General features: G+C 38.5%; 1 protein-coding gene across 3 annotated transcripts in view; it reads right to left on the bottom strand.

Moving 5' to 3' along the window:
* Positions 1 to 12,423, bottom strand: part of SSH2 (slingshot protein phosphatase 2) — a 240,854-nt gene that overhangs the window by 174,952 nt on the left and 53,479 nt on the right. For 2 of the 3 annotated variants that reach the window (XM_046675521.1, XM_046675523.1), the window contains exon 2: positions 4,547 to 4,627. The exons of the other annotated variant lie outside the window; for it this stretch is intronic. In XM_046675521.1, the coding sequence (XP_046531477.1) occupies positions 4,547 to 4,627 (81 nt within the window). The remainder of the gene's footprint in view (positions 1 to 4,546; positions 4,628 to 12,423) is intronic. 3 annotated transcript variants of the gene reach the window in all.

Here is a 12,423-nt window from a genome sequence, read left to right as displayed (position 1 = left end):
AGCCATCACTTTACTATGCAGCAGAGGCAATGCTGAAACAATTCAAATAATCCTGAACTCTGGTGGGACAGTTGTTTGCTGCTGGCTAACTGGCCATTTGAAATTCAAAATAAAACCCACATCTTCATTAGTACAAATTTTCCTTTTTTTTCTTTTTATATTTGTGTATGTTGGCTTGTGAAATGCTGTCTCTGCAAATGAGTCTGAAAAAAGAAATAAAAAATACACACAGTACAGAGAGCTGAAAAGACGAGGGTAAATAAATACAAATCATCAGACGTGACAGGATACTGCTGGCCCATATACCACCACCATCTTCCAGCCAACCAGTTTGTTACCATTGTATCTGTTTATCTACAATCATTTTGTGCTCACAATCTCTAGAGATTTACAAAAGTAGATTTAATGACGACAGCAGTTTTCCCTCCTAAATGTAGTTTTACTTTCTGAGCTAACAAATCATTCATTGTTTTGATTACCCATACACCATATTCTAAGACTTAAAACATACATGAAAAACAGGGTGCTTCAGAAGAATCCTAAAGATTAAAGTCCCTTCTATCTTCAATCTCTAGCAGGCCTTGAATTAGGGCTTGTTTTAATGCTAATAATTTTCTTAAATTCTTAAATCCATTATCTTGAATTTAGTATTAGGTTAAATATTCTCTCTCTCCAAAGCCGTTCTTCCACCCCACAAAATGACTGCACGTGAAAACCTCCACAGAAGCTCTCATCTAGAAGGATACCTGTTGTATTCTGAGACAACTGTCCTGCTCTGGAAGAGAAGGCAAATCGATGGTTTAAAAATATATTCTAAACCAAATAATTCTTACAATTTAGATTTGTCTGCCATCTCCACATTTGCTTCTAGGGTGGCTTTTTTTTTCTTTAATAACAAAAGGTTAACACTCTTTCCTTTCACTGGGCTAGTCAAACAGAAGAGCTGTTTTGACTGCACAGAGGAAAATGTATTCCCTACAAGGATATAATATTCAAGTAAAAGAATGAAATAGACCATAAAAATAGTAAGACCACTTATATGCATCCCTCTTCCTGTTTGGTAGAGTGGAGGTGGGGTCAGAAGAGCAGGAAAAGGACACAAAGAAATTAGTTGCATTCTTAGGAAATAAACTAACATAAGCATTTTCCTGACCTCCAGGCTGGGAAATAACCCTACAATGGTAATGAATCCAGTTGTTTCTAGCTGAACCCCAGCAACAAGTGCAATAATTGGAATACCAGCTCATGCAGAGCTTTTTCTCCTTTAAGGGAAGATGTAGGATGCAGAGGACCCTCAGGAGTCTCAGAGGCTGCTGCAGCCACTAGTAGCCAACCTGCTTAAGTCACTGCCTATATTCTTTCTCATAGGGAGCCAAAATGAAATCCCTGCAGCTAAGGCCAGCATCTCCTTTGTGATCTCTTCCAGTCACACTGTCACCCTGCTCTGGGGCAGGCAGTCCCTCTTCCCATCGTGGAGGACTCCAACAACCCTGTGCACAGCAGAGGGAGCAAGTAGCTGCTTCTACCCTTTATCTGGTTCCCTAGAGGCTGAGTTGGACCAGAGAAGAAGAGGCAGGGGCCTCTTTACACTCCTCCCTTCTTCTGGGAAAGCCCCAGGAAATGTAAGGCAGCCAGCCCTCTTCCAGAGAGAGTCTCCCTTCTTTGCCTCCAGCCAAATTTCTTTCCACTCATCCACAGAGTTCTTCTTTTCTCCCCAGGTACTGCATATGAATGATTTTCTTCTCTCCTTTTCATGGCTTTCCAAGAATATCCATAAAACTAATATGTTGAAACACAGATTATACATTCTCCTAGGGTAGATTTTTCTTAAATTTCAGCTTTATTGAGGTATAATTGACAAACAAAATTTTAAGATATTTAAAGTGTACATTCTGGGGGCTGGTCTCATGGCGAAGTGGTTAAGTTCATTGTATTTTGCTTCAGCAGCCTGGGTTCCTGGATTTGGATCCTGGCCACAGACATATACCACTTGTCAGCCACGCTGTGCTGGCGATCCACTTATAAGGTAGAGGAAGACTGGCACAGATGTTAGCTTAGGACTAATCTTCCTCAAGAAAAAAAACGAGGAAAACTGGGAACAGATGTTAGCTCAGAGCTAATCTTCCTCAGCAAAAAAAAAAGCGTACACCATACTTTTTTTTTTCCCCTTTTTCTCCCAAAGCCCCCTCGGACATAGTTGTGCATTTTTAGTTGTGGGTCCTTCTAGTTGTGGCATGTGGGATGCCGCCTCAGCATGGCTTGACGAGCAGTGCCATGTCTGTGCCCAGGATGCCAACCGGCGAAACCCTGGGCCGCCGAAGCAGAGCACAAGAACTTAACCACCTGGCCACAGGGCAGGCCCCCTACACTGTGCTCTGATATACTATCTACTGTGAAAAGATTCCCCCTATCTGGCTAATTAACATAACCATCACCTCACATATTTACCTTTTGTGTGTTATGTATGAGAACACAAGCTCTGCTCTTTTAGCAAATTTCAGTTATACAATACAGCGTTATCAACTATAGCCACTATGCGTTACATTAGATCCGTAGACCTCAGTCACCTTATAGTTCAAAGTTTGCTCTTCGGCAGACTCTATATTTAATGCCTAACCCCCACAGCCTAGGCAGGGTGATTCAAGACGACAGCCAGTCAATGCTTGGTGAATGAATGCATATAGCTAACCAAAGTTCATATTTCTGTTATCCCAAGATTGAAAAGAAAGTTCTTCAGTAATTGGCTTGCTCTTCTACTCTTCTTTACAATAGTTAACTTCTATTTCAAACAGTTATCAAGATCCCATACCACTTCCTTTGAAGAAAATTCAAAGTGGGGATTTCAATCAGTTTGCTCTCCAAATAATTTTGTTTTAAAGGTTAAGCCTTCAAATTGGGAAGGAGCTCTCTTCAATCTCCTTGGACACTGGGGTGGGAATGGGAAGCTGAGAAAAAAGTGTGGGAAATACTCCCTGAACAAATAAAACAGAAGGAGGATCCAATATCTTTAAAAAGCCAGCCAAGTACATGTAACCACTTTTGCTTCATAAAGAGGAAAAGACGACAACTTAAATGAATAAAAGCTCTGGCAAGAAAATAAAGCAACCCAGAGTAATCTGCAAATGCATATCTGGAACTAACTGTTTCTAAGGGAGAAAATCATTAAAACTAGATGTCCCCACATGTCCAATTTCACAAAAATATTCTGCATGTGGATTGCCATGCACTAGTCTCTTTAAGACAAAAATCAGCCAAAACAATAAGCCAGTGAAGTCCAGAGGACCCCACTGCAGACTGAACAAAATAAATCTTGTAGGATACTACATAAGGAGACTGGAACTCATTCCATCAATGATGATGTCACCTACCGACAACAAGCTCACTGATGGCTGTCAACTGAGATGATGATGTCAGTGCTGCCCTTCCTTATCGCACAACACTGGACAAAGAATATAACCTTTCCACACTCATTTTGTCATCTGTAAAACGTTGATAATAAATGAGCATTCATGTGAATTCATCAGTTAATGTTTTCAAGCACTCAGGCAATGAGCACCACTCCAGCTATTAATGAGTCACAATAACTGACTTCATGCCATGCCAGACTCTTCACCAATGCTGAATGAAGTGCAACCAGGAAATCAATGTAATAGTTGAATGAGGTCCTAAAATAGTGATCACCTTCATTGCGCCATGAAGGTGAAGAAGACAGTTTAAGAGCAGGCAATATTATGGTGATATACTTGAGAGGCACAGGTTACTCTGAGAGAGAGAGTTTCCATTGGTGAAACTTCCAACAATATTTATAGTGTGCCTACTATACACAATAAACATCCTGAAACAGACAGAACCCAGAGTTTATCAAGGTTTTTAGAACCTAGTTTTAGCCATAGCTAGAAAAGGCAGTTACTATCCTGTTGGAAGAGATATTTAAATTGTAAAAAAGTCAATTTAAGTCCTTCTCTAACTTCAGCCTGATTCTGTGGGTAATTTGCAATAATTCAGCAACTACGCTGGGAGTCAGTTGAGATAAATCAAATTTACAACATCTCATGAAACGTAGTTAGACAGTTCTACACTTGAGATGATCTGGCTGAATCTCCAGTCCAGTAATTATAACACTATTTTGCTTTACGTTATTTACAGCCAAAATACGTCAAGTCTATGTATATGGAAAAAAAAGGTCCACTGGCAGCACCAATACCAAGCAGTGGCCACAGGGAAAAGGATACTATTGATCATTAAAAAAATGTAAAAAACCCACAAAAACAATCATATTCCTTATTGAGGGAGACTCACCCAAGGTTCCAGGGTGCAACATTTTTCTACCTTGATAGATATGCTTTCAGTGGACCATACAAATATATCATACTATTAATATATACATTCATCCAAGTCACTTATGTGCCTTCCCAGACTATTTGGCTAAGTGAGGCCAAATAGATGAAATAATAGTCACTATCCCAGGTACATTTAAGAGCCAAATTTACCCAAAAAGCTTTCACTTGAATCACCAAAGGCTGTATAAAAACATATACCTACGTACATTGGAATCACTAAAGATTTCTGATTCTTCACATTCACAGCAAAGTAATGCTGCTGATTCACTGTCTTCCAAATGAGAGCTCTGTAATACAAACAAGATCATTTCAGAGATCCAGATGAATGGGGCCATAAGCATGAGGGAAAAAGCCAGCAGAAGTCACTGAGTCAATGTTAGCTCATGAGAAGCTGCAATTCTGATTAGGGATGGCTATTTTGGAGAGAATAAAGCCAACAAGGCGATTGGTTAGGTGATCGGAAAACTGATTGAGGAATGTTTGATTAGCTGAAGCATTTTCTGTGATTTCCAATTTGGGCAATGGGATGTCTTTTTTCTGTAAAGATGGTGCTACTAACCCTTCACGGCATGTACTGTGAAGCCTTCCCAGAATAGGCTAGGTTTGTGTTCATTTATCGTCACATCCAAAGGTACGTATTTCATACGATTGTTTAGAGACAGGCTTTAGAATATAACATAGGACACGACTGGGGAATCTAACCACGTGCCTGGCCTCATTAGCCCTCTGCTAACAAGTCTTTATAAGAAGAGCCAAAGACATGCCCTACCCAAGTCCCCCTGACAGATGCCAGAAAACAATTTAAAACCTTTCTTCCACTCTCCAATCTCTTTTTTCAAAATCTGTATAGAAGAGAGATAAGGAAAACGAGACAAAGAAGTGAAACAATTAGCTGGTAACACAAGAGTATTTTTCCCTTATAACTAACACCACCACGAAAAAGAGAAGAGAAAAAGCAAAAAGCTCCAACTCTGACCCATTAAGGTCCATTCAAATGCTTGCTGTTTGGATAACAGCTGCTGGAAACTGAGTTCTCCCTACATAGAGATGTATATGCTTTATATCATCAAAACTTCCCACTACCATATAATCCAGCAATCTCTCTTCTGGGGCTAAATCCAGAAGAATTGAAATCAGGATCTCTAAGAGATCTGCACTCCTGCGTTTACTGCAGCATTATTCACAATAGCAAATATATGGAAACAACCCAACTGTTCACCAGCAGACAAATGGAAAAAGTAAATGTGGTATATACATACAATGGAATATTATTCAGCCATAAAAAAGAAGGAAATCCTGTCATATGTGAAAACATAAATGAGCCTGGAGGACATTACACTAAGTGAAATAAGCCAGTCACAGAAGGGCAAATACTGCATGACTCTACTTATTTGAGGTATCCAAAATAATCAAACTCACAGTAGCAGAGAGTAGAATGGCAGTTACCAGGGGCTAAGGGGGAGGAAGAAATAGGGAGGAGTTGTTTAATGGGTATAAAGCTTCAGTTACGCAAGATGGGTAAATTCTAGAGATCTGCTGTACAACATAGTGCCTACCGTTAACAATACTCTATTGTGCATTTAAAATTAATGGTAAGTGGGTAGATCTCATTTTAAATATTCTTACCACAAAACAAACAAACCACAACAAAAAAAACCCCAAAGGGGCACAAGGAAACTTTTATATCTCAAGAAAGCTGTTAAACAAAAAAAACTTCCACTACCAGTGGCTGAAACTTAATCATATGTAAGTACTCTATGACTGTCCTCGTTGATTCCTACTTTGATTTTTCAAAGCTGAGGCTGTGTTTCAACCTGCAGAATAGCGGCAGAGATTAAGAGTTTTAGAGTACAAATAGACTTAAATGAAAGAAAGTAAAGCTCAGAGTTACTATTTCTGGTAACTGCCTTCTCCCGGTTTACTTCCTTCTTACTTTTTTCCTACTCTGATCTTTTGCCTATGTTTGGTTTTCCTTCTTACAACCCAGTCTCATCTTCATTATCCCTCTCTTTTCCTCTTTTAGAAAATAAACGGAAACAACCAAATATTTAAAATCACTTTTTAAATCCTGCAAATGCAAAGTTTCTTGATTCCTTACTCTCTTGCATTTTAGAAGGGGAAAAAAATAAGAACATTTATTTTCTATTTGTCTTTTAAAAAAAAATCAGTCTACAAAATACCTGAAGACTTCTAACAGTCATATTAGAAAAGCTAAAGCCTTAATCACAAGTAAAATATCTGAAGGAATTAATAAGGCAGAGACCAAAGCTGCTTTCAATTTTCCCAAATTCTCCTATCACAAGAGAAGATAACATAGATAATATTAAGCATATCAAAAGTGACTTGTCACTGCCACAGTGTATACAAACTGAAAAGAGAGAAAAGTAGAAGTTAATTAATCCAAATTACACTAGTTACGATTTTCAAGTTTTCACTCTTATAAATACTTCAGCATGTTTACCCAAGCTCTTTCAAAATGACCTTTCAAGAAAGAGACCCTGTAATGACACTTGCATTCCTAAAGTTATATTAAGACTTTACTGCATACTTATTAATTGAAATTCAATTCATCAAGATACAAGGTATCAATTTTAAGCGTGCTGGTAGCATTAAAAATAATTGGTTCATGGAACAAGTATTTACTTGCAACCAACATATTTAGTTCTAACTTAAATTCTAAGAATCCTAAAGGAAGACAAAGGACATTTCAAATTCTTTCCTCTGCCTTCTGAGATACTTGGAAATTCCAATTCCTGAGTTGTTCCTGGGTTCTGCAGAGTGAACTGTCTTGCTTATGACTATAAAAGACTTATCCCAAGAATGAATGAATATTTAGGAATTCCATTAATATAATTTAACATATTATTACATCAAATGAGAAAAACTGTAAGATTATCTAAATAGATGCTAAAAGATATTTGATAAAATTAACAGTCCTATTTGATTTCAAACATTTTTAGTAAGCTAGGAATAAAAGATGCTTCCTTAACTCACACCCAGGTGGGCTTTTATACACAGTACCTCTCAGGCTGGCAGGCCCTAACCTGGTCTTGTCTGAATTTCATATTATACAAAGTCCTCCAGTGTTTATTCTAGCATGAGGATGGTGATCATTTCCAGTTTGCAGTGCAGATATCAACTCTCTTTTCTCTTCTCTCTCTTCCTTCTTTCCCTTCCTTTCTGTGCCTTTGGCTATTTCAGCACAAATTTTGAAGATGATAAAGTCCAACGCATATTCTTGCCCAAATCTTAAGCAAACTAAATTGAGTTCATATCCTGGTTCTGCCACTTACTAGCCATGTGGTGTTGAACATATTACGTAATCTCTCTGAGCTCACTTTCCTCATCCATAAAAATGGGTACAAGAATAACATCTATCTAATAGGGTCTTGGGAAAGACTGTATGAGAGATGATATAAGAAAAGCAGTTAGCATGACCTAGCTACTGATGTTGCTACTACTACTGCTGCTGCTTATAATAATATTTATTACCATAGCAATAATCATCTCCTTCTTAGATGTAAAAGGCTTACACATTCTTGGGATAAGTCTTTTATAGTCATAAGCAAGACAGTTCACTCTGCAGAACCCAGGATCAACTCAGGAATTGGAATTCCCAAGTATCTCTGAAGGCAATCTTTATATGGAATGTATGGTGCAAGGACTCATGTACTAAGAAGGATGTTCTGAAGAGTGGTAAAATCTAACTTCTGCAGTTACATAATGATCTGCAAGCAGGAGTCTTAAGAAATAATCCCACAAGAGTCAAAACCTGTTGCTACTGTTAAGTCTCTTTTCTAGATATAAGTTATGTGATTTTCAGAAGCAGAGAACATTGACTATTACATTTCCTTTGTCTTTCCTTTTTTCCTCCATCTTTTCTCTTCCCAACTCTTTTAGGGGTTCTAAGTGAATACATTTCAGTTGTTCTTAAAGAAACTAGAGATTTTGAAAATATACTATTAGACATCAAACAATAAAAGTACATGTACCCTAAAGCCTGATGATCACTTTGGGACTAAGAGTTTTAACCCTTTAAAGGCTAAGACAAGAAGTAGGTCTTAGTTATCATGACACTTGGGTGTAACTGGATTGAGAAAGCAATCTCTTAGCCTAAGGATGACCCAAGTGGGAAAACTTTCTGCAATCCCTAATGCCAAGCTACATACTTAAAAATCATTCTTTCTTCTTCTTTTTTTATTACATCCCCGTGACTTATTTATTTTATAACTGGAAGTGTGTACCTTTCCACTCCCTTCACCCATTTTGCCCACCTCTCGCCTCTGGCAACCGCCAATCTATTCTCTCTATCTATGAGCTTGGTAAAAACTGTTATCTCAATATGTAATCTTTGCATGTGGTAAACAAGATTCAGAAGGTGTCAAAGAGTATTTAAGTTTTCCTCCCACCCCTGTCCCCCTACCTCCTAGTTCTCTATAACTGCATTCCCAGAAGTAATTACTATGCCAGTTTCTTAGGTATCTTTCCAGAGATATTCTATCTACATAGAAGCATTATATGTGTATATATCCTTTCTCTAAGATGTACAATGGAAGCACATTACATCTATTCTTCTGTCGTTGCCGTTTTAATTTAATAGCTTTGTTTCACTATTTTTCAAATTTTTAATTATGGGAAAATAATGTAACACAAAACTCACCATCTCAACCATTTCAAGTGTACAGTTCATTGGTGTTAAGTATATCCACCTTGTTATTCAATCAATCTTCAGAACTTTCTCATCTTGCAAAACTAAAACTCTATACCCACTAAAAAACTAATTTCCCCCTCCAACAGTCCCTGGCAACCACTAACTATTCTACTTTCTGTTTCTATGAGTTTGATTACCCTAGATACCTCGTAGAAGTGGAATCAGACAGTAGTTGTCTTTTTGTGACTGGCTTATTTCACTTAGCATAATGTCCTCAAGGTTCATCCATGTTGTAGCATGTGTCAAAATTTCCTTCCCTTTTAAGGCTGAATAATATTCCATTATATGTATATACCACATTTTATTTATCCATTCATCTGTCAATGGACATTGATTTTACTATTTTTGATCGTTGCATAATATTCCATTGTATAGATTTTTCCACAATTCAGTTAATTGGTCTCCTATTAACAGATTCAGGTTACTTGTAACTGTATTCATTTCTAATTTGCTGTAACAAATTAACATAGACTTGAACAACACAAGTTTGTTATCTTACAGTTCTAGAGGTCAGGAGTCCCAACATTAAAGTGGTGGCAGATCCATGTGCTTTCTGGAAGCTCTAGGGGAGTATTATGGGCTGAATTATGTCTCCCCAAAATTTATATGTTGAGGTCCTAATCTCTAGTACCTCATAATGTGACTATGTGGAGATATGATCTGTAAAGAGGTAATTAAATTAAAATGAGGTTATTAGGGTGGGCTCTAATCCAATATGACTGGTATCCTTATAAGAGGCAGAGATCAGGACACAGACACACCCAGAGGAAAGACCATGTCAAGACAGAGGGAGACAATATACAACTACAAGCCAAGGAGAGAGGCCTCAGAAAAAAATCAACCCTGCCAACACCTTGATCTCTGACTTCTAGCCTCCAGAACTGTGAGAAAATAAATTTCTCTTGTTTAAGCCACCAGTCTACGGTACTTGTTATGGCAGCTCTAATAAACTAACAGGGAGAATCTGTGTCCTTACCTTTTCCAGCATCTAGAGGCCACCTGCATTCCTTGGCTTGTGGCCCCTTTCCTCTATCTTTAAAGTCAGCAAAGGTGGGTTGAGTCTTTGTCATATCATATCAATCCAACCTGCTCTCTGTCTCCCTCCTCTACTTTTAAAGACGCTTGTGATTACATTGCCCCCATTCCAATAATCTGGGATAATCTGCCTATTTTAAAGTCATTTGATTAGCAACCTCCATCTGCAAACAACTCACCCCTTTACCATGTAACATCATATATTCACAGGTTCACAGGGGATTAAGATAAGGACTCTTTTGGGGCGGCCATTATTCTGTCTACAATAGAATCTTGTTTTCTACAAATTTTACTGGGGAAAACAATTGTTTTTCAGAACCCAATTTTCATACCAGTATTGCAGGAAGCACAAAACTAAGGGACCAAGCAACACTACAGCTATACATTTGCACATAAATAGGACCCTAAAAACTTAGTAGCAGCAGCAGAATGTTTGACACTGCTTTTTCTGGATGATGAACTGGATTTGATCCAACCATAGTATTTCACACAGGCCTCTTTGCAATCAATGGTATAGATCTACAAGATAATTGGCTAGTATTAAGGATATAATCTATGGCCATTGAAGGATAGCAATAATTAGACTGAGTCAACTTGAAAGTTTAAATCCGGACGAATTGGTGGTTTCTTCTTCTAGGCATTCACAGCTCCTTGTACATATATTTTCTAACCCTTACCTCACTCTACCATAATTATTTCTAAACATATTGTTTCTCTCCCTCTAGACCATGAGCTTTTCAACTGGTATCTCTAAGGCCTGGCACACAGTAAGCATTCAACAAATGTTCAATGTATGAGTAAGTGACTTAGCATTAGTTGTTACAACTTGTTGCCAATAACAATAACACAAATTGCAGATAAGTCATAATCTTTGTGCATAGGTATGGTTAAGAGACCAATAGTCTTCACCACCCTAAACACATGATGTTTGTCCTTTAATTAGTCATAGTAGCAACAGCTCCTACTGAAGAGCCAATTGTTACATGAGACACTGCCTCCCTTGGGCTCTAAGTCAACATGGAGGCTTTAAGCCAAAAGAGCATCTTCATTTCTCAGAGCTACTTAGCAGCTTGACTTGTCAGTGGCTAGGCAGTCCAGGAATTCAAGCCACGGTACTCCCTAACTCTGGCTTGCAACTGGTCCATTTCATCTGTAAAGGTATTCCGGCTCTCCATTCTTTGCATGTAACACACTGTCTTATGGTAAACATCACAGGCTTATTTCTCCACTCACTACTCCCTTCAGAAGAAACATGATCTCTCCATCTAAATCTTACCCATCCTGCAAAGCACCACTCAAATCTCAGAATTTCAGGAAGCTTCAAAATGATGACTTCAGCCTCACTGAGGTCCCTCTCCTCTGAGCCTTCCTGGCCTTGGTAGGGGTGAGCAAACTACAGCCTGTTATTACATGACCAGCAAACTAAGAATGATTTTCACATTTTTAAAAGGCAAAGAGGAATATGCAACAGAGACCATCTGTGGCCAGCCAAGCCTAAAATATTTACTATCAGGCTTTGAACAGAAAAAGTTTGGAGACCCCTGGCCTAGAGCACACATTTAGCCTAATGATAAATTGCACAGAACTGTCTGTAATCTTTACATGGATTTTAGTCCTATCTCCCCGGGGTAGACTCTCTCTGGTGTCTATTAACAGTCATTTCTCACCTCTCTCACCTACCAGCCCCACCAATGAAGCTGAAAATGCCATATTCCTGCCTTTTCAACCTCCCTGGAGGCCAACACAGTTATATATCTTAATCCTGGTCAACAAGACCTGAGGGCAAGCCTGCCCTGGGCTTAGGGGAAAGATTTTCCACCTTGATAAAGGAGAATTGAGAAAAAATCCCTGCCCATTCTGACTTTGGATGCAGTGGTGCAAAGATATGATGCCTATAGCTGTGACAGCCATTTTGTGACCTTGAAAGGAGCAGTCCCAAGGACAAAAGGCAACATGCTAAGGATGACAGGGCAGAAAAGATGGAAAGAATCCAGAACTTTGATAATTGCATTGAGCCACTGTCTTGCCTTCGGGCTTCTTATGTTAAAAAAGTCACAGTTTACTCCATTTTTAATATGGTATTTTGGTACTTTCAATGGGAAGAATCCTAACTCCCTAAGTAGATTTTATGTATTTGGAGAAAACATCTTCTATGTCTGAATTTCTATAGCATCCACAGGGCTGCCAGTGTTGGGGTTTGTTTGAGGAATGACTTTGGATAAAACTCATCCCCTGTAGAGTTTGAAAAGATTCCTGAGTGTACAAAAGCAACTGAGAAGGCCAGTTTCTATGAAAATAAGTGATGGTCAGCTACCATAATCAGAGCATTTCACATTT

The sequence above is a fragment of the Equus quagga genome, chromosome 11, assembly GCF_021613505.1.
Source record: "Equus quagga isolate Etosha38 chromosome 11, UCLA_HA_Equagga_1.0, whole genome shotgun sequence".
Classification (NCBI taxonomy): Eukaryota; Metazoa; Chordata; class Mammalia; order Perissodactyla; family Equidae; genus Equus; species Equus quagga.
This window is presented reverse-complemented; position numbering and strand designations above follow the sequence as displayed.